At 47.6% G+C, this 25434-nt stretch overlaps 3 protein-coding genes across 4 annotated transcripts in view; 2 read left to right on the forward strand and 1 right to left on the reverse strand.

The window, feature by feature from the left end:
• SH2D3C (SH2 domain containing 3C) overlaps positions 1-4603 on the reverse strand; it is a 78247-nt gene extending 73644 nt beyond the window's left edge. The window contains exon 1 of the mRNA XM_066580569.1: positions 4493-4603. The gene's annotated coding sequence lies outside the window, so the exon portion shown is untranslated. The remainder of the gene's footprint in view (positions 1-4492) is intronic.
• On the forward strand, positions 4508-14328 carry CDK9 (cyclin dependent kinase 9). 2 transcript variants are annotated; one of them, XM_066580573.1, is made up of 7 exons: positions 4508-4782; positions 5704-5785; positions 6924-7014; positions 11038-11216; positions 11380-11551; positions 12497-12645; positions 13765-14328. In XM_066580573.1, exons 1-7 carry the CDS (start codon positions 4508-4510, stop codon positions 14125-14127), a joined length of 1311 nt encoding a protein of 436 aa, XP_066436670.1. In that variant the 3' UTR covers positions 14128-14328. The 2 variants fall into 2 exon arrangements, with proteins under 2 accessions (XP_066436670.1, XP_066436671.1); XM_066580574.1 differs by having other exon boundaries at positions 11050-11216.
• Positions 14329-24565: 10237 nt separating this feature from the next.
• The window catches only part of FPGS (folylpolyglutamate synthase), a 41294-nt gene continuing 40425 nt past the window's right edge, over positions 24566-25434 (forward strand). Inside the window, exon 1 of the mRNA XM_066580577.1 lies at positions 24566-24700. Within this exon, the coding sequence (XP_066436674.1) occupies positions 24680-24700 (21 nt within the window). The 5' untranslated portion in view covers positions 24566-24679. The remainder of the gene's footprint in view (positions 24701-25434) is intronic.

A 25434-nucleotide genomic window follows, 5' to 3' on the forward strand; every position in this document is an offset into this window, starting at 1 on the left:
CAGCCAATCAGGAGGCTGGAATCGGCAATGGACCGCACAGAAGCCCTGCGGTCCATGGAGACAGAGGATCCCGGCGGCCATCTTCAGCAGGTGAGTATGAAGACGCCGGACCGCCGGGATGCAGGTAAGCGCTGTGCGGGTGGTTTTTTTAACCCCTGCATCGGGGTTGTCTCGCGCTGAACGGGGGGGGGGGGTTTAAAAAAAAAAAACAACCCGTTTCGGCGCGGGACAACCCCTTTAAGTAAAATTAACTTTCATGTGTTCTATGTTGTGTCCGTGACTAGAAAAGTGCTCGCCACGGCTAATTCTGTCTTTCTCTCTTTAATTGTGTGATGGTGAGACCTCATTCTCGCTTTCAGTTTTTGTCCCATTTCCCCGATATAAAGACCCCCAACAGGACACTTACTGCACAGCATCAGGTACACAACATCGGACATGGAACATGTGAATGTCTCGGGATCTTATAGTCCTGCTGTATAACATCGGACATGGAACATGTGAATGTCTCGGGATCTTATAGTCCTGCTGTATAACATCGGACATGGAACATGTGAATGTCTCGGGATCTTATAGTCCTGCTGCATAACATCGGACATGGAACATGTGAATGTCTCGGGATCTTATAGTCCTGCTGTATAACATCGGACATAGAACATGTGAATCGGGATCTTATAGTCCTGCTGCATAACATCGGACATGGAACATGTGAATGTCTCGGGATCTTATAGTCCTGCTGCATAACATCGGACATGGAACATGTGAATGTCTCGGGATCTTATAGTCCTGCTGTATAACATCGGACATAGAACATGTGAATCGGGATCTTATAGTCCTGCTGCATAACATCGGACATGGAACATGTGAATCGGGATCTTATAGTATATCTAAGTTGGAGAAACAGGACAAAATTTCAATGGAAGCCATCTGCCCGGAATCCGCACAAAAATGGAGCACACTGCGATTTCTTTTCCTCCAAGCAGAAAATCGCAGTCGCTGTCCGCTCGTGTGAGAGGACATGCGGATCCTCTATTGGTTTGAATAGGTGCATAATGCTGCGGATCGTCCGCGCGGGAGACGATCGTGGATTCCGAAATTCAAACCCGCAGGTGGCCTAACTGAAATCTTTAATATTAGGGTGACTACCCACTATATTTTTCTTTCACTGCGAAATTCGCAGTGTTTTTTTTTCTGCAGGTGTCTATGGGCTTTGGGGCTTGTAAAGTTAAAATCGCGATTTCGTGGTAAATTTTAACATTACAAGTCCCATAGACCACTGCAGAAAAAAAAAACGCTGCGAATTTCGCAGTGCAAAAAAACTGTAGTGGGTAGTCACCCTTATTCAGTTTTTTCTGTAGAGGATTAACACAAACTGGATACATTTTCTTGCAGCTCTGATCTGGACCTGAATGTCTCGTGTTTGCAGGGCATTTATGGAAATAAAAGTTATTATAATGATTTTGTGCTTTATTTGCTTTTCCAAACTCACTGCTCTTTTTTGAACATTACTGTAAGTGAGCTGCTTACAGGGTGATGCAGTAACAACACATAATGTGGTTTAATCCAAATGGAAGGGACTGGAACTACGTGGCCATATAACACCATACAGTACCAAAATGATACCATCACACAATATATAGAGGATATCATCCTAGTACCCTGTTTCCCTGAAAATAAGACATAGCATGATTTTCCAGAATTTTTGAGGATGCAAAATGATTTTTCAGGCTTTTCGTGGGTGCTTGAAATATAAGCCCTACTCCAAAATTAGGCCCTGCTAACAGTTAATTTAAAAAGTCAATTTAAATAATGTCCAGGCAGCTATACATGTAAAAAAGTTAAACCTTTTTGAACAAAAATTAATATAAGACACTGTCTTATTTTCGGGGAAACGCGGTAGTAGTCATATGACTGCGCCAATACGAGACCAAAGCAATACAATGCCTAAATGAAACCTGGTTCAGGATAATTCTTTGGTCAGCATATGGGTGATGGCTTTCAAAGTTCAAGCCCAGTTGCTGCCACCACCAATATAAGAGTCTGTGATGTTGCCGGGTTTTACCTGTTTCCAGTAAAGATCATTTGGAGTAAGATTGCTGCCTCAGTCTTCCTACATGGAAGGATAGATATGACTTTATTACATTTCTGGCCATTAAGACTAATCCCGGGGCAGAATCAGCAGAGGCTCCGGAGGTTACAGCTTCACAAGGTACACAAATTGTTACATTGTGTCTCATGCAGGTTACAAAGTATCAAATGTGTAAACAAAACCAAAGCCTGCGACCAAGACATGTATGTAGATCTCCTGCTCTCAGCCGTTCCGGCCTGCGCACCTTCCCTTCTGACACGGCTGATTCCTCGTCACCACGGCTTTGTTCTGCAGTCTTGTCAGTCTGTTTCTTGCCTGATTTCACATTCATCTTATGTGACTCCTTACTTTTTGTTTTCTTTCTGTTTCCTCTTCAAGAGCTTTCTGGAGAAGCAGACATGCTGGTGTCAGCGTGGCTGTGATATCAGATCATATGATTCTAGGAAGCAATTTTCAATTAAATCACAATGAAAGTGAAACCATGACTATTAAAGAGGTTGTTCAGTTGTAAATAGGTCATCAATAGTAGATTTGTGGGTTTCTATCGCCAAGGACAACCACCTATTAGCTGGACCACTGTGCTTGTGCACTGAGGTGTTTTCTGCAGGAAGCAGACAGCTCCGTTCCCTCTGCAGTGGTCAGGTTTGGTATTGCAGGCAAAGTTCAAATTCATTTCAATAGGAACTTGGCCTGCAATACCAAGACTGGCCACTACAGAGGGAACGGAGTTGTTTTCTCCAGGGTCCTTGATGACCGGCCTTGTACTGTTCTCTGCAGGGCCCGCTGCACATTTGCAATAAAGCCCGGCCTCCTCTATACTTGATGCCAGGGTGGATAACCAGATATGGGCCAAGCCAGGACAACTATGCAATGGGCAAACAGCAGGTATTCTACAGGCCTCAGGAAACAAGAAAGAAGTTGGTTTCTGCATTTTGTTTTTTAACCCCTTAGGCCGGCTGCACACAACCGGATATGGATTGTGGAGTCTGCGATCCTCACCCGCGCAGACAATCCACGGCATTCCGCATCCATTACCAAGAATAGAACATTTGCATGTCTGATCACACACTTAAAATTTCCGCTTGTGGGAAAAAAATGACCCGCAGCGCATTGCGAAAAGGTAGCGGATTCTGCGCCATTATCTAGCGACGGTGCGAGAAAAGCATTTAAGCGATTTAAAAAAAAAAATCTGTACTGCACGTCTGACGGCGAGCTGTCCGGCCTATCCGTAATACACATACATACAGGTACGTGCCGACGCTGGCCGGGCACAGGGCTGGATTCCGCTGCGGGCTCCCGCATGCGGAATCCGACCCGTTCGTGTGCAGCCGGCAGTCATGATGCAGCTTTTTTTTTTTCCATTTTCCTTTTTTCTGTCCATTTTCCAAAAATCATAAGAGCTTATTCACACAACCGTGATTTGGGCGAGTACTATGCACGTGATGCACGGCCGCGCGACACGCGGTGAATGGAGTCAATGAAAGTATGCGGCCTTTCATTGGTCCGTTCACATTAGCGTGTAAACACTGCGAGTAGATACACGTGTGAAAAAGATCACAGCATGCTCTATTCCACCGCGAATAGAATTGTGGGGGGCACTATTACTACTGGGGCTGCTAACAGGGGCATTATTACTACTGGTAGCACTAGCTGGGTTACTATTACTATTGGGCCACAAAGGGAGACACTTAGTTTTGAGGCCACTAATGGGGACACTATCACTACTGGGGTAGCTAACTGGGGTCAATTACTGCTTGGAGCACTAGTGGGGTCACTATTACTATTGGGCCACTAGGGGGAGCACTTACTATCGGCGCCACTACTGGAGGTGTACTGGCCCAGAGTTAATGGGGTCCCCATTAATTACCAGGTCATTGTTACCAGGCTTGTATAAAGAGTCCAACATTGACTTGAAGGAATGCTGCCTTCCAGTAGGTGGCGCTGCAGAGGTGGTGTTCCATCTTCCTTATTTGCACATTATAAAGTGACACTATAAAGCAACACTGACTTAAAGGGGATGTACATTGTGCCAAAATATGGGGTAATCTTTTTATGGACATTACATCATCCACTTCGCAACCACACTTTATTTTCTCTTTTGACTCTGATCCTCTTTGTGCCCCACAGTGTGCAGCATTCAAGATGTAAAGACCTCCAGCCTGCCGACCATGTGACCTACTCGCCCCGCCCCTTAGACGGAACGCAACAGTGAAACATACACAAACTTCCGACTCCTTGCTACAGCGCATGCGTACTGCGTAAAAAAAGTCAGCTGTCACGTTGCACAAAAGGCGCCCCGCCCACAGCACGTGACGTTCCGTACGTGAAATCATCCATAGCTCCACCTTTTCCGGCGCTCTCCCACCCTTCCCTGCTGCCCCACTTCCGCTCTGGGTTGTGCCGTACCTTCCGCCGTGTTTTATGCCGCTAGTGAGCAGAAAAGCCGCTTCCTCTCCCGTAGACCTCCTCGCCCTGCCGGCCTCCAGCCTGAACCCCTCCGCTCAGCACCGGGAGAGGCCGGGCGCGGGCGGCCTGTGCCCGGAGGCGGATACTCGCGGCCCGTCCGGGTCTGAGCCTCCTCCCTCCTCCGCCTCGGGCTCGGCAATGTTGAAGAACTACGACGGGCTGGAGTTTCCTTACTGCGATGAGGTCTCCAAGTACGAGCGGCTGGCCAAGATCGGTCAGGGGACGTTCGGGTAAGGAATGGGGCGGTTTCCATGGAGATGACGGGATCTGTGTCAGCCAATCAGGTGTGAGCTGTCGTTCATAGATGCTGAGCAGCGCTGTGATTGGTTGTGACTACTCTAGTCTTGTGAGACCATAGAGCAGGTGGGCGCTGGGGGTCTACCTTCCACCTGCTGAGTGAAGGACCCTGTGGTGCCCGGGTTGTGCCCGCGCCTTGGTGGAGTTCTCCAGGCAGCATCCTTTAACCCCTTCACACCCCAGGAGGTATACGTACTCCCCAGGTGCGGCATCCAGAGCCGAGCCCGCTGCACACAGTCCATGTAAGTTGTGTTTGACAGCTTCGCACCGATCACAGCTGTTAACCCTTTAAATGCTGCCGTCATTTTAAATGACCAAACCAGCACGGAGTTGCTGGACAACTCCCTTGTGATGAGTTTGGAACGTACTGTACGGTTGTCATGGCAACCGGGGGCCTTCTGAAGGAGGCACTGTGCATCTCTGCCTATTAAGGCCTCTTACACATGGGCGGGTCGGACCCAGCATGCGGAATTCCGCGGCGGAGTTTGACCCGGTGACCCCCTGCGTACCTCTCCGGCGGCGTCGCCTTTCTGCGCGACTGATGTGCCTGCGGGCACTAGCCGGCGACGCGGATCCCGCGATACTTCTGCAGTGCTCACTGCGGGAGGGCAGCAGGACGGACGGCTTCTGTTGACTTCAGTGGATGCCGTCAGTGCGTAGCCCAGCTCTTACTAAGCCACTACTTCTGGCCTCTGGCTGTCAGGGCATGCTGGGAGTTGTAGTTGGAGATCGCAGTATATAAATGGTACCCTGCTGTAGTGCCATTGTCCCCTGTGGCGGTGGAGCTTGCAGGTTGTGCCATCATGTATAAGTATGTGACCCCCTGACCCGCTGCTTGTATTCTCTCTCTTTAGTGAAGTCTTTAAGGCCAAACACAGACAGACGGGGAAGAAAGTGGCGCTAAAGAAAGTCCTGATGGAAAACGAGAAAGAAGGGGTGAGTGGCGAATCTGCACTTGGATCTTCTGTGCGTTTACCTGTAACGTCTTGGAAGAATGTCGATTTGCGGGCTGAGAATTCAGCTTGTATAGAAGTAGCGTCGCTCAACACGCATGCAAATCAGTGCTGGTTTAACCCTTTAAGGGCTCATGCCCACAAGCGTTGCGGGTTACACCGGTGGATTTACGCCGCAAGAGTACCGCGATTAAAAGCACGATAGTGCCTGCGGGTGATCGCGGAATTCCGCGATCTATTAATGGAGACCTCCCGCAGCGTAAATCCGCGGAAGCATCCATGGGAGCCCCAGGTGCAGGGGGAGCATCCGCGGGAGCTCCAAGTGCAGGGGGGAGCATTCGCGGGAGCTCCAAGTGCAGGGGGAAGCATCCGCGGGAGCTCCAGGTGCAGGGGGAAGCATCCGCGGGAGCTCCAGGTGCAGGGGGGAAGCATCCGCGGGAGCCCCAGGTGCAGGGGGGAAGCATCCGCGGGAGCCCCAGGTGCAGGGGGGAAGCATCCGCGGGAGCCCCAGGTGCAGGGGGGAAGCATCCGCGGGAGCCCCAGGTGCAGGGGGGAAGCATCCGCGGGAGCCCCAGGTGCAGGGGGGAAGCATCCGCGGGAGCCCCAGGTGCAGGGGGGAAGCATCCGCGGGAGCCCCAGGTGCAGGGGGGAAGCATCCCTTTCTCCCCTATAGTGACAGTAGTCATTGCCAGAGCTGATTCTGGGTCTGTCATGTCAAGGCACACTCGGCGATCATGTGATCGTCAGGTTGAATAGCGGAAATGGTGCTTCCTCTATACTATACATTGTGCCCTATGTAACCTGCAAAAGCAGTTAAAAACCACTTCTGCCTTCTCCTCCCGGCAATTATTGGGTTAAATCTGTTTTAGAGTCCAAGGATCGGCTTAGAGGAATGAACGATTGCTGCTATGATTGTTTGTGAATGGGCTGTACATCCCCCTCACACATGCGATCAGTTGACGCATGAGCGGATTGTCAGCTCTTTGACGCAGGGCGAATGAATGTTCAGTAATTGCGCCATCTTAAAAGAACCTTTAATTTGTAGAGTTTACCGTATTTCTTCCTGGGTGACGCCCGCGGCCATAATGATTATAGCGATGTCTTTTCTCTCGTCTCCGCAGTTCCCGATCACCGCTCTACGTGAAATTAAAATTCTTCAGCTCCTAAAACATGAAAACGTGGTGAATCTCATCGAGATCTGCAGGACAAAAGGTACAGAATATTCTGTGCATGTAAACGCGCGGCGCTCCGAATATCTGCATGTGTAGTGCTTGGCAACAAGGTGTGACCAGTGAGCATGATCACTAGCTGGGTACTAGATGGACCCTACTCGGTGCCAGCAGTTAAAGGGTGTTTTGGGGTCTGCTGATTTTTCTAGAAAATATTTTAAAATGAAATTCTGCTCAACTATTAAAGCGCCCCTTCGGTCCCGGACAAGCAAGATGGCGGCAGCACTGCATCCGGTAGTCGGAGAAGACTTTTCATTAGTAGTCTAAGACCCTACGTGCTGCTTCATTGGCCAGGGCTGCTCACGTGAGCAGTGCTGGCCAATCAGAGCAGTGTGTAGCGTCTTGGGCTACCTATGTAGAGGGTGCTTAAGGTAGTCAGAGAATCGGTGCGGCTGTGTTCGTTTGTCTCAAACTGGAGGGTCTCTTTAATAATCTGTAGCACTGCCCCATTTAACATAAGCTATCAATTATTTCTTCTGTTCTCCTCCAAACCGCCCTGTTCTCAACAATCCTCGTCAGTATCGACGGCCTGATACGCCACCAATCACTGCTGTCCCTACGTACACCCCCCCCTCCTTTTTTTTTTTTTTTTTTTTTATATGGGGGTCAGAAGTTGGCAACCAACTAACTTTAATGTTGAAGTAGTACAACAAAAACAATCTAAACTTGCTATCACCATAATCATAATTGCTTACAGAAAAAGTCAACATATTGCTTTTACTGCACTCTGTATTCCATAAGAACAACCACCCCTCCCCAAATTATTTTATCTCCCCCCCCCCCCCCCCCCCCCCCCAAAAAAGGACCAGATCCTTAGGGGTTAATATTCCATGGCTTGTTGATTTTAAAGGAGCAATTACGATCATCAATAGATGATCAGTGAGGATTCCTGCCAGTCCACTGATTTCTAGGGCTGCTGCCCCTGTGGTCACCACAGGAAGCAGAAAGTGCTGACCACAGCATGGTGGCCAGGGTTGGTATTGCAGGCGCAGCTCGTGATGAATGTCATGGGAGCTATGCCTGCAGTACTAACCCGGTCAGCGTGATGTGCCTCTTGCACTTCCCATAGTGGATGACTAGGACCGCTGCTGGTGCAAGCCATTCATGTATGCCTTAGTGCATTTGTGTTGTACAGAAGCTCCTTAGAAAATGCATTTTGGGGAGAACAGTGGAAGAAATGACTGAGCTGATGTATTGGGCGCCACTACTTACGCAATTTAATAGTTCCCTTACCCTCACTGATCTTCTCAATATACAGGACTTGAGATGCTGCCGCTGGTCCTCGTTCTCAAAGGTGGTTGCTTTATGGGAACCTCGTGTTCTGTGATCACCATTATGTGACGCCTCCGCCCCGCACGTTGGTACCATAAACTCACCAGCTTCTGCCCTTTAAGAGAGAGAATGCGGGCAAAATCCCAGCGCTGTGTATTGATTATAGTTCTAGTCATTGGGTCGTATTTACACAGGTGAGCGCAAGATCAGTCTGAGAAAATGGAACCGATATCGCACTTGTAAAACTTTTTTTTTTCTTTGTTTTTCCCTGCAACTGCGATGCATTTTGCGAGAAACACATCCAGAGCGTGAAAAAAAAATCGGATGTTCTATTAGTTAAAATAGAAAAAAACGAATCGCACTTGTATGTATGTGTGTGATGCGTTTTTTTGTTTTTTTTTCTCCATGCACCCATGGGAAATAATGGGCGATTCTTGAACAAGAGTAGTCCAAAAATATGCGTTATTTTCACGTAAGATTTCCGTCCATCTCCTAACCTCATCGGATGTAGCTCTCTCTTGAAACGAGCCTATGGGCTCTTTCACACTGCAAAGCTCGCGGCCATACTGCTCTAAAGATCACATGAACGGGTCACTTCCAGCTACTTTGAAATAGCCTGTTCCCACGATCCAAGGTGCGGGGTGCTTTCCAGCTCCCATAGGAGTGTATGTAAAGCACGCAGCAAAGATGGGTCAGGTTCTATCTTTATGCGCACCACGAAGCCGACATATGAGTTACACACGCATGTCCTATCTTTGTTAACTCTTTGCAAGCCAATTTTGAATTCAGAGTTTCCTAGGGGGCTTTCTCTTTCTGCATTTTACAATGGCGCCATCTGCTGGCTAGAGCCAGTACTGCGGTATGGGATATGCTGGAGAGGCCCCTGATGTCCTGTAGTCGGAAAAAATCGCATCACACTCATAAATTATATCCATCTCTTCAATGGATTTGTCAATTTTTAGTATTGAAACATGCCATTTACACGCGCTTGAAAATCGCACGTGCAGTGATACGTTTTACGACATCAGTCTGAGTTTCTCATGCTGATATCGCCTGCGCCCGCGTAAATATGGTCTTAATAAAGGGGGATAAGTGGCAGTCCTGGGAAAAGTCCTGCTGCTTGCTTTCTCCTAAGGTACTATTAGAAAACAGCCTGCAGCTGGGTGTAGATTACAGGAGTTGTCCAGGATCTGGATAGTAATATCAGATGGGTGGGGGTATGACTGACACCGATCAGCTGTATGAACGAGCTGCCGCCTCTCAGCACATGGCATTACGTTCGTGAGTCACATGGCCTTACTGCAGCGCCATCCTATTAAAGTGAATAGATTGAGCTGCAATACTAAATGCCACCAGTACAAAATGTACAGCACTGTGCCTGGTATACAATGGAGAGGCAGCAGCACAATGTCTTCAAGCATCTGATTGGCGAGTATGCCAGGAGTCCCATTGTATTGGTGACACATCCTTAGGATCAGTCACCATCACTATCTAAGTCACGTTAACCCTTTATGTGTTCACTTTGGGGAAACTTGGTGAATTTATCGGATACAGTCAGAATCGTGTATACAGTCCGGAAGTCAAAACTTTCTGACTTTATACATGTGGGGGGTTCCTTGCAGATTTCGCAGTGAAGATCCACAGAAAGTCCAGCACTATGCAAGTTATTACAGCTTTAGGAAAACGTTGAGGCCTCTGCATGCTGTGAAATGTAAATCCGAATGCCTTATGCGTCCTGTGTAATGTCACTACTACAACCTGCATGTCTCTGCATGCTGACTGCCCTTTATTCTATCTGATATTAAAGGGGTTGTCCGGCTGTAAACTGTTCATGGCCTCAAGATAATCATCACTAGTAGATTGGCCGGGGTTCGTTGCCCGGGCCCCTTGCTGTTCGTGAGGTCTACTGAATTGAATTGCTCAGAAAGTAGACTGCTCCATTCCTACTATAGTGGCCAGGTTTGGTATTGCAGGTCATGTTCTCATTGAACTTTGCATGCAGTACCAAGCCTGGCCATCACAGTAAGATAGGAGCTGTCTGCTTCCTGCACAAGCACAGTGGCCTGGCAAAGGGCTCTTTGTCAGGGCTCCCAGGTAATGGACCCCCACCAATCTACTACAGTATGACTTATAGGAGAAGTCACAAATGGCTTATCAAGCGGCCAACCCCTTTAACCCTTTCAATCACTTTCTGGGTAGTGGTGTAATTCTGTGTTGTAGTGGAATGTGGGAGTCTGTGCCTTCCTTTCTTCTGCGCCCTGGCACTGAGAGGGTTTAAATAAGTAACAAACCTAATCAAGACCAAAGACAAGTAGCCAACAGCCCTGTAATTACTGGGCTGCACCGGGTTGGGACCTATTTGTGATATCCTATAGGAGCAGAGAATGGGCTCTGCAGATGCAGGACTATACGATGGTCTAGCAATGCGCCATCACTGCATTAAGGGAACCGATTGCACAACACATGGGGAGACAATACGTTATGCCTACTGTCTCCCCGCAAGAAGAACACGTTGGTCTTGGTTAGTTTTGCCGTATATTAAAGTGCATCTGTCGCCTACCACAACCATTTTCAGGTTATGCCGGTACGGTACAGAATGTGCCTATCGTTGTACCGTTGCTGGCACGACCTCCATGCCATGTGTGTAGGCGGTGGGTACACTTTATGTAATGCTCCATGTATAAGCTTCTGCTGTGAGTGTCAGAACCTTTCCGAGACTCTCTTGCCCACCTAGTTTCTCCCACAGCGAACCAGTATAATAGATACAAGGGAAGCATCTTCTTGGTGTTTGATTTCTGTGAGCACGACTTAGCGGGGCTGCTGAGCAACACACACGTCAAGTTCACGCTCTCCGAGATCAAGAAGGTCATGCAGATGCTCCTCAATGGCCTCTACTACATCCACAGGAACAAGGTGAGCTGCGCTGCCTGCACTTATCCCCCGGGGGTTTCCCAATGCAGTCGTCTATTGGATTGCGTAGAGTTCAGTAGAGCTGCCGCTGAGTGACGGTGATGAACGTGTTCTTCAATTCCTCTTGTTAATTAGACTTTTTTCCCCCCCTTCCCTTTTTAAATAGATTCTTCACCGAGACATGAAAGCTGCGAATGTGCTGATCACCAGAGACGGGGTCCTGAAACTTGCTGACTTCGGGCTAGCAAGGGCATTTAGCCTTGCCAAAAACAGCCAACCCAACAGATACACCAATCGTGTGGTCACACTTTGGTACCGACCCCCTGAGCTGCTTCTAGGTAAAGATGTAGTAAACTTCCATCCACGATTGTATCTTTTATGTGACACCATTACTGTTGGCAGCACATCTCCCTGTGTGAATGGGGGGGGTGCCGCCAGCAGTGATGAAACTGCCTGTGAACAGTTGTTCATCCCCTAAGGCCTCATGCCCACAGCCGTAACGGACTCCGTTAGCGGAATTTCGCAGCGGAGTCCGCCATGGCACCCTCCCCAATACTCCCATACTCGCCTCTCTGACCCGCTGTGTGAATTCTATCTGCCAGGCCAGCGCACATGACGTGCTGGCAGCGGGCAGAAACGCGTATTCGCACGTAAAACGCGGCAGAAATCCGGCCATGGGCATTAGCCCTTAGGGTGCCTTCACATGCAGTGGCAGATTAAGCCCCATCTTACAGTATGTATTGCAGAATAATTCCTAATAGTTTGAATTGGCCCCAGTGAAGGCCTAGTAGAGAGCCAATCTCATCTAGTCATTGCCAGCACATCTGTTTAATGTAAAAGATTTGTCACTTCACTGCATGCCAGGCACAGCGCCATATATTTCATAGTGGTTGTGCCTGGTGTTGCAGCTCAGTCACATTCGTTTGAATCGGACTGAGCTGCTGTCAGGCCATGTGAGTGATATAACATCACAGGCCAGAGAAGAGGCCGCCGTTGGCACCCACTGATCTGACGTTGACATATTCTGAGGATGAACCATTAATATCTAAGTACTGGAAAACCCCTTGAATGGTGCGGAGGTGCACATGCCCGTCCTCCACTGCCCAACACTTTAGGATGCGTTCCAGATGTTGGCTGTGGTGAGATAACCACTTTAAGTGTGTTATGAAGCAACTTCACTACTTGATTGCGTGCTTGACCGTTCTCGTGTTCCATTGACAAATACAGGCTCATGGAATGTTGGCCATTAGTAGATGGTATAACTTTTTTTTTTTTCCTCCTAGGTGAGCGGATTTATGGACCACCCATTGACTTATGGGGTGCTGGCTGTATCATGGCAGAAATGTGGACGAGGAGCCCTATCATGCAGGGAAATACAGAGCAACATCAGCTGACCCTCATCAGCCAGTTGTGTGGCTCTATTACACCCGAGGTTAGTATTGGCTGTGATTTGTACACAGGATACCCAAAGCCAATCATGGACTTATCCTTCTAGCATCACAGACACTACATGTGTTCAAATGGCCAAGAAGGGGCCAAAACTGCACTACATGGAAGTTGGTGTGGGCTTCTAATTGAGCCCAACTAAAAGCAGTGTGACTACACATGGCTGCACAGAACTACAGCTAATACCGCAGCACCGCATGCGCATTTATAGTCAAACTGCGCAATTAGAAGACTACGCCGACTTCTGTGTAGACTGGGTTCAGCTGCAGTGTGTGAACAAAGCCTACGTCTATCTAACTTATATTCAATATACAGGTGAAAGCTATGGATCGCTTATCAACCTTTTTGGGATACTTTCACACAAGTGGAATTATTCCGCAAGACGCCGCTGTGGAATTGCGCTCCAGTACCCGCACGGCAGCTTGTTTTGCGGAATTTCCAGCATCTTGTGGAATAATTCCATTTGTGTGAAAGCATCACGGCGTGTCCTATGTTTGGCTCTTGGCACACGCCGCCCATTGTTTTCCATGGGGCCAGCGAAAAACCTTGCACGGCGTGCGATGCAAGGTTTCCCATTAAAAAGCAATGGGAAACGCTTGCTGATCCACTGGCGCGGCTGAAGTGATGCGAGGTATTTTTTGACAAACTCCTTGCATCTGCGGGAAAATCGCACGTCGCCAAACGCGCAATATCAGGCTGAGTTTCACAGCCCGATTTCACGCTTGCCAATGTGAAATTGGCCTTCGACTGAGGCAATACCTTTTTAACCCTTTCCAATCCAATTTGTATCCCGGTTTTCCTAGGGGCCTTACTCTTTATCAGCTGTTATACAACGCTGCTATCTGCTGGCTAAAGCCAGTACTGCATGAGGTAGCACGTTGGATAGGCTCCAACAGCAGAGAGGCTATACAGTAAGAGAACCCCGACGGACGTCTTCCAACATCGGAGCTGTACAGCCTTGAATCCTAATGTTTTTAGACATCAGACAGTGGATTGGAAAGGGTTAAGAGCTCCATGACTTGTCCTGGAGTTGAGGGTGTGAAGGGCCAGTATGGGGGGTTACTTCCTGAGATTCCAATAATACCCTCTTTCCGTTGTTTTGTAGGTATGGCCAAATGTGGACAAATATGAACTCTATCAAAAACTTGAGCTGCCAAAAGGTCAAAAGAGGAAAGTAAAGGAAAGGTTAAAGGCTTATGTGAAAGATGCGTATGCTCTAGACCTTATAGACAAGCTGCTTGTCTTGGACCCAGCACAGAGAATTGATAGTGACGATGCACTTAACCACGACTTCTTCTGGTCTGACCCCATGCCCTCGGACTTGAAAAACATGCTTTCCACTCACAACCAGTCCATGTTTGAATATTTGGCCCCTCCACGGAGAAGAGGTGGTCACATGCCCCAACAACCAGCCAATCAGGGGAGGAATCCAGCCACAAACCAATCAGAATTTGACCGGGTGTTTTGAGGCAGTTACTAATGGAGAGGATGAATCTGTGCGGTGTAATGTGATATGGCTGAAATCTCATTTATGGGATTGATTTCCAATCTTCTAATGTCCGTACTGACGAGCATAAATGTTTTATTGCATCAATGAGTCATTTGATCTTGTATTTCCGTTTTATGTATCATTTTGTATTTGGGAGAAATATTAAATGGTCTTATTTTACTCCTGCTCTTTTTACATTGCACATAATTGCTGCTCACCCAAGGGCTGTCTGAGGGGGGCGGCGGTGGGTATGATCACCCAATGGTGGGGGCAAGTAACATAACACTGTTCTGCAAGGATTACTGAAACCCTCATTCTGTGCCCCACCCATAATTCTGCGGAACCAAATTTGGATCACCATCGAAGTAGTTGAGTAGAACTGCAGGGGGCTTGAGTGTTACCCCCTTTTAATATGGACCATATTGCAGCCGTCTCCAACCAATATTTATTTTTTAAAAGACTTTTTATTGTTTATTAAAAGTTTACAAGCAAAACCAGCAGAGACTGTGCGTATTTGTAAAGGCATCATAATAACGTATTCTAGTGGTATTCTTGGCATGGAGTGCACAAATAGTCCAGAGAAGTTGTCCATGCAGCGTATAATGGGACCTGACCGCTAGTCAGCCTTAGGGTGGATTCAGACGACCGTATACCAGCTCGGTTTTCACGCCAAGCCGATATACGGTGTCCTCATCTGCCGGGGAGGAATGGACGAGCCAGAAGCAAGAACTGAGCTCCCGCCCCCTCTGCCTCCTCTCCGCCCCTCTGCACTATTTGCAATGAAAGGAGGCTGGATGGGGGTGGGGCTAAGTTTTGAAAATTAGCCCCGCCCCTGTCCAAATAGTGCCCCTCTGCAAATAGTGCAGAGGGGGCGGGAGCTCAGAGAACTGCTCCTGGCTCTTCCAGCCCCCCCCCCCCTTCCCTGCAGAGGGAGACGACATATCAGCTGGGCGTGAAAACCCAGCTGATATACGTTCGTCTGAATCCAGCCTTAGTAATACACACAATGCATAACGAGAAAACCTAAGCCACAACCTAAAACAAGAGGAAGTAAAAGGAGGTAAGTCGGCGGTACCGCACGTCCAAGGGCCCGCAGCCCAACCTAAAGCTTGAAGCAGCGGTCTGTAAATGTTGGCAGATTTAAATACCCATTTCTGGTGTTGCTAACCAGGTAGATCACACTTTTTCAAAATTCTCAGGACCTTTCCTTGATATGTATAGGATTTGGTAATGAGGTGCATACGGACTAAATTCAACAATTATGTTGTATCTTAACTCTTCTCTACCCTTTCCTCGACTTTACCTTAATGTTCCATTAGGGTTTTGCACCATATCACCACATATGCCCAGCAGGCACACCCAGGAAGACATTACCCGAGGGAACTAGAAATGTGGCTTTATAAATTGCACAGCCTTCGTGAAAATCTGCCACAAATCTGTTCTGAATCCCAACAGTAATGACGAAGTGAGTTGGGATGGGTATTATTATCCAGGGACAGGACTTCTGAAATAGTGTCCCCAGGTAAAGCTGATGCAATTCATGGACTGATTGGTCTGATGTTACTGCTCTACTATCCAGAATCCTAAAGTGACTATTGGCCATATCCTCCTTTTCCTCCTTCCTAACGTGTATACAATGGAATGCCTCATCGATATTCCATTTCCCTCAACTTTTCCCATAGACCAATCAATGGCTCCATACTTCCCCCAGTCCTACAAATCCCACTATCTGTGACATTTGGTTCTGCCGGGTCCTTCAAACAATCCATGCAAACTCTGTCGCCTCCAATTCAAAAACCTTTTAGATATGCTCTTCAATGCTAAGGCAATAAAAAAAAATATGCTAGTGCCTGCCCTCATCATATCCGCCCATGACTACGGCAATGTTTTCTCTGTGGCCTCCCATCCAGCACTCTTGTGCTCCTCCAATCTGTTCTCCATTCTGCTGCCTGGGTAATTGACCGCTCCTGTCTATATACTATGAATGACATGCAAGACCATCCACAAGCTGTCCTCCCGCTACCTCCCCAAATCTATATACAACCTGTCCCCTCCTTACGTTTCTGACCTAATATCCCAATACCTTCCCACATGTAACCTCCAGTCCTTGCAATATCTCCCCTCTAGTATGCTCCTCGCCCAATCCACTCCAAAACATCTCCCATGCATCCCCTATACTGGAACGTACTACCCCAATACATCAGACTCGCCGCCACCTTGAAAAGCTTCAAAAAGAATCTGAAAATCCTCCCTCTTCAGAAAAGTCTAAGTAACCTTGCTACCTCCACAACATGATCACCTGCTACCATCACCTCCCTTGTAGACTGTAGTCTGGTGGGCCAAGTCCTTCCTCCACAACAGATTGTAAGTCACTTTATTTTACGGTTTTGTTCCTGGTTTTAATGTATCTAAATCCCCCTTCTCATATGTACGGCGTCCTGGAATTAACAGCAAATTAAAATGGTAATGCCCAGGGGCAATGAGTAGAGCGCAGCCAACTGGTGGAGATGCCATACCACGAATAAAGGGAATTGTGGAAGAGAATCCGAGGCTGGCGAGGTTTTAGGAATTTCTGGCTTTTTCTAGAATTCTCTGACAGGTTCTCCATTCGATAAAGGAAGGACGTTTCCTGTTGCCGTTTCAATAGGTGCGGGCGATACGCCACCGACACGGAACAACGGAGTGAGTTGAGCTGCCAAGAAAGGGTTGATCCGATCATAGGATCACCATATAGTCAACATAGTCCCAGTCTGTTTCACAGTGCCTACAGGTCTCTGGGACTCTTGGGCCATACAGACTATTGGGAGTTTATCTGTAAAAATAAAAGCTTTTGATGTATTTGAAGGTGAAATTGTAGCCCCTAACTTCTGTTCCCAGGCTCGCCTTTATTTGTTCTTTGTACCAGTAATTATATAAAAGGGAGATCATAAGTGCAGGTGGAGATTCCATCAGGAAACCAAATACTGTAGAAGGGGAGCAGAGCACTCTGTGCTCCACGTGAATTAATGAAGATGAGCGTTATAAGCTGCCCATACACATTCAATAACTTAGCCGACAACTATTTCCCTCGGCTGCCCCATACACACAAGCGTTTGGCTCGGCTGAACATTTGTGTGTTTAGGGAGGTAAGCCGCAGCCAAACAGATCTGGCCGTGTGTTTTCTCCTAGTAAACAAAATGATCAGCCGTTGAAATTTAACGTCCCCCATCCTTCCTACCTCCCAAAAAAAAGCAGTAAAAGTGATCATAGAGGCCGTATGTGCGCCAATATGGTACAAATATAAATTACTGCTCGTGGGCCTCATCCATGAAAAAATAAAACCGTTTTTGAGACTTTGAATGTAACGATTAGAGTTAAGCGAACGTACTCTGGCGAGCTTGATGCTTGTTCAAGTATTAGCGTACTCGATGGTGGTCGACCACCATCGAGCATCAAGCCGTGTTCGACCCCGCCACAGCTTTTGGCTCCTCCCTGCTGTGACGTGCCTGTTTTGGCCCCTCCTCGCCGCGATGCAGCGTGCGCCAATGGCAAAGATTTTGTCTGGTAGGGGGGAGAGAGAGACGAACCTAGGGGGAAAAAAAAAAAAGCTGGGCACCTGGCGTTCCACATGCAAAAATGCTCGAGTCTCCCATTGTAGTCAATGGGGTTCGTTACTCGAGTAGAGCTCTCGAATTTTACGAAGAGCTTGACTCGAATAACGCGGCCCCGAGCATTTGGGTGCTTGCTCATCTCTAGTAACGATGTAAAAAAAAAAAATTACAAAAAAAGGGTTTTTATTGTAGAAAAGCCTAAAAATATATATATATAACTTTCGTATTCTAATCCTACCGACCTGCAGAAAAAATCTATCATGTCATTTATGCTGTAACGCTGTAAAAAAAAAAACTGTGGCGGAATTTGTTTTCTCCCTGCCCTCCCAGAAAATTGATAAAAGTTTTAAAATACATTATATGTAGAGATGAGCGAGCGTACTCGGAAAAGGACTACTCGCTCGAGTAATTTGCTTTATCCGAGTATCGCTGTGCTCGTCCCTGAAGAGCTGCAGGGGAGAGCGGGGAGGAACGGAGGGGAGATCTTTCTCTCCCTCTCTCCCGCCCGCTCTCCCCTGCTCCCCGCTGCGACTCACCTGTCAGCCGCAGCGGCACCCGAATCTTCAGGGACGAGCACAGCGATACTCGGATAAAGCACATTACTCGAGCGAGTAGTGCTTTTCCGAGTACGCTCGCTCATCTCTAATTATATGTACCCAAAAATGGTACAAATAAAAACTACAGTTTGCCACACATAAAAAAAGAAGCTCTCATACGGCCATGTCAATGGAAAAATTGAAAAGTTATGGCTTTTTTAAAAAGTGGAGATGAAAATCCCCCCCAAAATTGTCATGTCCTTATTACCAAAATAGGCCATGTCGCTAAGGGGTTAAAGTCAGGTTGTATGCTTTTTAACCCCCGGGAGTCGGAGGCTGGTGCCTGTCGCAGCTGCTGATTTAAATAGTCCTGGCAGCATGTTATAGAGTGTATTTTTATAGGCTGTGGTATAATGCGATCACAACCATGTAGGTTCAGATGGAGGTCTGCGGGATGAGGGTCCTCGACAAAACGTGTAGGGATCCTGTTACTCTTTTCTTGATCTTGTCATAAAATGCTTATATAGTATCCATACATTGTCTAGTAATCTCGCCATACAGTCCTAAAATACTACCAGAAAGCAGGGTAATATATAGTCATCTTCTAGCCTTAAGTCGGCATACACCTTCAACAACTGTTTCCCAATACATGCAAGTGTTTGGCTGCGTTGAGCATTCATGTATTTAGGGAGGTAAGCCACAGGTGTACAGCTCTGGCGAAGACTTATCTAGAATCATAGCATGATAGAGGTGAAAGGGACCTCCAGGGTCATCGGGTCCAACCCCCTGCTCAGTGCAGGATTCACTAAATCATCCCAGACAGATATTTGTCCAGCTTCTGTTTGAACATTTCAATTGAAGGAGAACTCAACACCTCCTGTGGTAACCTGCTCCACTCATTGATCACCCTCACTGTCAGAAAGTTTTTTCTAATATCTAATTTGTGTCTCCTCCCTTTCAGTTTCATCGCATTGCTTCTAGTCTTTCCTTGTACAAATGAGAATAGGGCTGATCCCTCTGCACAGTGACAGACCTTCAGATATTTGTAGACCGCTATTAAGTCTCCTCTCAGCCTTCTTTTTTTGCAAGCTAAACATTCCCAGATCCTTTAACCGTTCCTCATAGAGCAGTTTCTCGATGTCTTTTTTTAAGTTGGGTGCCAGAACTGGACCCAGTATTCCAGATGAGGTCTGACTAAGGGAGAGTAGAGGAGATAATGACCTCACGTGATCTAGACTCTATGCTTCTCTTAATACATCCCAGAATTGTGTTTGCCTTTTTTGCTGTTGCATCACATTGTTGTCTCATGTTCAGTCTATGATCTATTAGTATACCCAAGCCTCTTTCACATGCACTGCTGCTTAGCTCAATTCCTCCCATTCTGTATGTGCTTTCTTCATTTTTCTTGCTCAGATGTAGGACTTTGCATTTCTCCTTGTTAAATACCATTCTGTTAGTCATTGCCCACTGTGCAAGCTTTTCTAGATCTTTTTGAATATTCTCTCTCTCTTCCCTAGTGTGAGCCATCCCTCCTAGCTTTGTGTTGTCAGCAAATTTGATCAGTTTCCCCTCAATTCCCTCCTCCAGATCATTTATAAAAATGTTGAACAACACTGGGCTTAGGACAGAGTCTTGTGGTCCCCACTTGATATATTCTTCCACTTGGATGTTCAGCCATTTACAACCACTCTTTGAGTACGATCACTCAGCCAGTTGTGAATCCACCTAACAGTTGCCTTGTCAATCCCATATTAGGTCCCTTTTTTAAAATATCAAATCCCAAGGAATAAAAGATTGTGGTGTTGAAATTCAACAATTGTTCCTTTTTCCTTGGCATCATCTATCTGAGGAAAGTTGTGCTGCCCCCATATACATTCTGTAGTCATCTGGCCCAACTGTGATTGGTTTGTTCGGATGACTAAACTCTGTGTATGGGGTCTTTATGTGTAGAAAAGGGAAGTGGAACTAAGGGTGCATTCCCACGAACGTATATCGGCTCGGTTTTCACGCCGAGCCGATATACGTTGTCCTCGTGTGCAGGGGTGGGGGGAGGAGGATGGAAGAGCCAGGAGCAGGAACTGAGCTACTGCCCCCTCTCTGCCTCCTCTCCACCCCTCTGCACTATTTGCAATGAAAGGAGGTGGGGGGGGGGGGGCTAAGTGCTGCAAATTAGCCCCACCCCCACCCCGCCTCTCCCCATTGCAAATAGTGCAGAGGGGTGGAGAGGAGGCAGAGAGGGGGCGGGAGCTCAGTTCCTGCTCCTGGCTCTTCCATCCTCCCCCCCTGCACACGAGGACGGCGTATATCGGCTCGGCGTGAAAACTGAGCCGATATACGTTCGTGGGAATGCACCCTAAGGCTGGATTCAGACGAACGTAAATCGGCTGGGTTTTCACACCCAGCCGATATACATCGTCTTTCTCTGCAGGATGGGGGCTGAAATAGCCAGGAGCAGTGCACTATTTGCAATGGGGAGAGGCGGGGCGGGGTGGAGCTAATTCTCGGAACTTAGCCCCACCCGATCCCACCTCCTTTCATTGCAAATAGTGCAGAGGAGTCGGAGAGGGGGGTGGGAGCTCAGTTCCTGCTCCTGGCTCTTCCACCACCCCCCCACCCCCCTGCAGATGAGGACACCGTATATCAGCTCGGCGTGAAAACCCAGCCGATATACGTTCGTCTGAATCCAGCCTAAAGGCTATTGTATATAAAATGTCCTTAAACACACAGGAACCCCTTTGAATCTTGCTGTTATAACCTGGTAAACACTATGCAGATGGCAGGTGATATCTATATACCGGTAAGTACCTTCATGGGATAAAGGGTAACACTATACAAGCGCATTGTAATGGTTGGGTGTGTGATGTGCCTTAGGTGTGCCCAAAATCCTGACCAGCAAGTCTGTGGTGTGAAATCTCTATTCTCTGGAAATGTTCCAATTCTATTCTGCTTTAAAAGTTCACGTTGTAGACGTTTGCCTTACTGGAACTGTCCTACTGGGCTATAAACCGGCAATATACTGTGGAGGATCGGCAATATACTGTTGTCACACTCACAAGCTGGCAGCTCGAATGATGGAGGTATGACCTGCTAGCTTACCTTATTCCCTATGATATTCCTCATTGTGATTGACTGCTGCTTCATGGGCAGAGTATTGTCTTCTGCTAACGGCAGCCTATATTCTGCTGACAGATTTGGGTTTGCATTCCCTGCGATTACTGAGTCCTCCACGCAGGCACACAGTGAAGTTCCCTATATTCTATACTACCCCAACAAAAGTAATTGGACACCTGAGCAAGAATGAAAAGTATTTATTCCCATATGGTCATACTTAGTTGGGCTCCTTTGGCCCTAATGACATTGCATTCTCTCCGTGGCATATTTTCTGCTAATGTCTGATACACTTCAGCTGGCATTTCCCTCCATTCATCCTGCAAACGTCTGACAAGTTCTCTCAAAGCAGATTGACGCTGTTCATATTTTCCTAACCTAATGTTACAGTTCATCCCAAAGATGTTCAGTAGGTTCAGGTTGGGACTTTGTGCAGACGGTCCAATCGTGGAACATCCTTATCCTCTAACCAACGTACAACAGTATTGGATTTGTGACAAGGTGCGTTGTCTTGTTGGAAGTATGGCCGACCATTCCCAGAGTATTACCACATTGTCAGCAGCACATTATTGACTAGAATGTCAGGGTTCACCTCTGTGTTCATGGTTCTTGTCACTGCAACTAATGCAGCGAGACCGTGCCATGTAAAGCATCCCCGGACCATAACAGGACCTCCGCTGTACTTAACTGTTGGCACAACACATGCAGGTAAAAGGCGTGTTCACCAGGCTCCTCCTCACCCAGGTACGACTATCTGATCTGTAGGTGGAGTAGCGTAATTTGTCACCCCATAGAACGTTCTTTCATTGCTTAACTGGCCAATGACAACAGTCCTTGCATCATTGTGGGCCGTTGTATTGTGTGTCATGATGGACGCCTTGTGTGCAGTTCCCATCACAAACTATGGCTGACCTCTCCAAGGATCGGCATTTTATGTAGCGTGGTTTAGGATGCGTGGCACGCTAATAAGACACAATCTATTCTACAGATAGGGGTGTCCAAATACTGTTGATATGATAGTGTATAATTTGCCCTAATAAGGCATAAGGACAGGGATTGACTTGATGTAACAACCCCTTTAAGGGCTCACTCACAGAAGCATATTTTGGCTGTGTATGAGGCTGGATTCAGACGAACGTATATCGGCTCGGTTTTCACGCCCAGCCGATATATGTCGTCTCTCTCTGCAGGGGGGAGGCTGGAAGAGCCAGGAGCAGTGCTCTGAGCTTCCTCCCCCTCTCCGCCCCTCTGCACTATTTGCAATGAGGAGGGGCGGGGCTAATTCTCGTAACTTAGCCCCACCCTGTCCCGCCTCCTTTCATTGCAAATAGTGCAGAGGGGCGGAGAGGAGGCAGAGGGGGCGGGAGCTCAGTTCCTGCTCCTGGCTCTTCCATCCCCCCCCCCTGCAGATGAGGACACTGTATATCGGCTCGGCATGAAAACTGAGCCGATATACGGTCATCATTTTTTACGTGTGTAATACGCAGTATGCAGCAAATACGCATGTAACATGCATATTCACTGCAGATTTTATGCTCCCATAGACTATAATGGTGCCTATTATGCACCAAAATAGGACACGGTTTTTTTTGACATGCGTAAAATGCAGGGCATGGATGGCTCAATGTAAATGAATGGGGTTTGAGCACTGCACATTACGCGTGTAAGAAATAAGCGCGGAATATGCAGTCATTGTGGGAGCGAGCCCTTAGAGTACGTTTAGTTTTGGTGGCCGTATACTACGTGTAATAACCAAAAGCATGGAAAATTCTCTCAGCAGTAATTTCATAATATATACTAGTCAGAGCGCATGTATGTGCGCGCACAGAAAAACACGCACCCATGGTTTAATATGTGCTATGACCATGCACAATGCGCACAAAAATAGAACACGCTGTGTATTTTTTGGCGTACGTAATGTGCACGTAAAACGCACTCATGTGAATGAATCCATTGAATCAAGGGGTTCTATTCACTGCGTATGGCATGTGCAACGTTTGTGTGCACAATACGCTGTATGAGTGAGGGCTCCTGCACAACTGCGCTTTTCTCGCAAGTTTTTTTCACCCGATTTTGCTGCGGTTTCTTTCTTACGCAAAAGTCAATAGGACTTTCAATGTGAAAACCGCATCGCATGAAAATCGCAATCCGTTTTTATCATTAGAAAGTCCCATTGACCTTCACGTTAAAAAAACGCTGCAAAATCGCACGAGAAAACCGCAAGTGTGCAGGACCCCTAAGCCCTCAAGACAGGTCATACATATCAGATCCGTGGGGGTCCACCACTCAGGACCCCGGCCAATCGGCTGTTTGAAGAGACTTTGGCATGCAGGTGAGCTCCGTGGCCCTTTTCTCAGGCCTGTGACGTCACATTCATCAGTCACATGGCCAATCCCATTCAAGTGAAAGGGACTGAGCTGCAATACCGGGCACTGCAGCTATGACATGTACAGCGCTGTGCCTGGTATGCAATGAAGCGGCCGCAGTGCTCACCTGAGTGCAGTAGTCACTTCCTGAGTGGTGGACCCACACTGGTCTGATACTGATGACTTATCCTTAGGGCTCCTTCATACAGGCGCACAATACGCAGAGAACAGAACCCATTGATTTCAATGAATTCATTAACATTTCATTTTTTTCCGCAATACACAAGCCGATCCGTGAAAAACAGCGCAATTCCACTGGAAAAAGAACACAACTGGATTCATTAGACTAAGTAGCTATTTAAATCGGGGCGTGTTTGTCTGCCTTGTGCAAATAAACGCACCCTGTGGGCACAAAAAGCATGTCAAATACATCAATATGTGCGCCAAAGTGCCTCGTTCACCGCGCAAATACGTTGCGCTAAATCGTGTGCATATGCTCGTGTAAAGACGCTCTGAGGATAAGGATTTTAGCCCCAGAAAACCCCTTTAAAAATAAAGTAGTACTTTCTTAAAGCAGCAGTGTGGGGTTTCCATCTGGACGGTTTTCCCTTGCATGCGTGGGACGAGGAGCGACTGTTGTCGCCATCTGGATGTATTCCCAGAAATCACATTGTCAGCTGATAGCGTTCCTCCTTAACGAGCGGCGTGCTGGTGATAATCAGGAATCCCGCTTTTCCTGCCCAGATCTGTTCCTCCTCTGTGTCACACACCTCCCAGAAAGCCTGCTGGGGATTGGCTGGAGGTCTGCTTTATGGTGACCGTCTGACAGCGGAGAGGTACATGATAACTCTCTGACACACTGCTAGTTACCGTAACCTTTGGCCCCTTGTTAGCCATACTGACATCAGCGCCCTGCGTGGAGCAGCTCAGCATGATCCAGTGCCCGCACCAGGTAAGGAGAGGGATGGATGCCCTCAGGGGCAACAAACCTGTGTGTAAGGCTCCATTCACACGGGGCAGCGCGGGCACAATAAAAACCGCACCAAAAAGTGCATTTGTAAAACTGTGTAAATACTAAAAACATAGTAAAAACACACGCGGGTTCACTTTTTGGTGCGTTTTTTATTGCAGCCAAACTGCCCCGTGTGATTGGGGCCTAAAGGTGCTTTTACACGGAAGAATGATCATTCAGATTCCCACGATCCAGCAGGAATCTGAACGACGAACGAGAAGTAGTTCACCTCGTCTTCTGCATGCAAAAACTGACGGATGGACCTGCCGTGTACATAGGTAGTATTCCTTATGAATGACTGTCTGCTTACTGTGAATGGAGGTGGGTGGCTACAACAATTCCCGATCCAACCCCCCTCCATTCAGTCAGCGATGCCTGTTCCTGTGTACAAGAACGATTATCGCTGCGCCTGACAGATCGGCCCGTGTAAAAGCGCCCTGTGCGTGCCGGTGTGGGTGTTTTATGCTGTAACCCTGCCGCACACAACTCACTAAAGGCCCATTTAGACATGACGATTATCGCTTTTGAGCGCCAGTCGTTGTGTCCATTTACAGCACAAGGTGATCGCTCAAACATTGAGCGGTCACCTCCGCTCCGAGCAGGGGATGCAGAAGACAAGTGGGGACGCTTGTCTTCTGCATCCAGCTTTTCTTTGCTCGGAGTGCCCGGCTGTT

The sequence above is a fragment of the Eleutherodactylus coqui genome, chromosome 10 (assembly GCF_035609145.1).
Source record: "Eleutherodactylus coqui strain aEleCoq1 chromosome 10, aEleCoq1.hap1, whole genome shotgun sequence".
NCBI classification, from domain to species: domain Eukaryota; kingdom Metazoa; phylum Chordata; class Amphibia; order Anura; family Eleutherodactylidae; genus Eleutherodactylus; species Eleutherodactylus coqui.

Excerpts from the sequence above, each read along its gene's own strand:
- CDK9 (XM_066580573.1), top strand. The coding sequence starts at position 4,508 with ATGCCGCTAGTGAGCAGAAAAGCCGCTTCCTCTCCCGTAGACCTCCTC. Across the intron at positions 4,783-5,703 it reads ATCGGTCAGGGGACGTTCGG|TGAAGTCTTTAAGGCCAAAC; the intron begins GTAAGGAATGGG and ends CTCTCTCTTTAG. Across the intron at positions 7,015-11,037 it reads CGAGATCTGCAGGACAAAAG|TTTCTCCCACAGCGAACCAG; the intron begins GTACAGAATATT and ends TTGCCCACCTAG.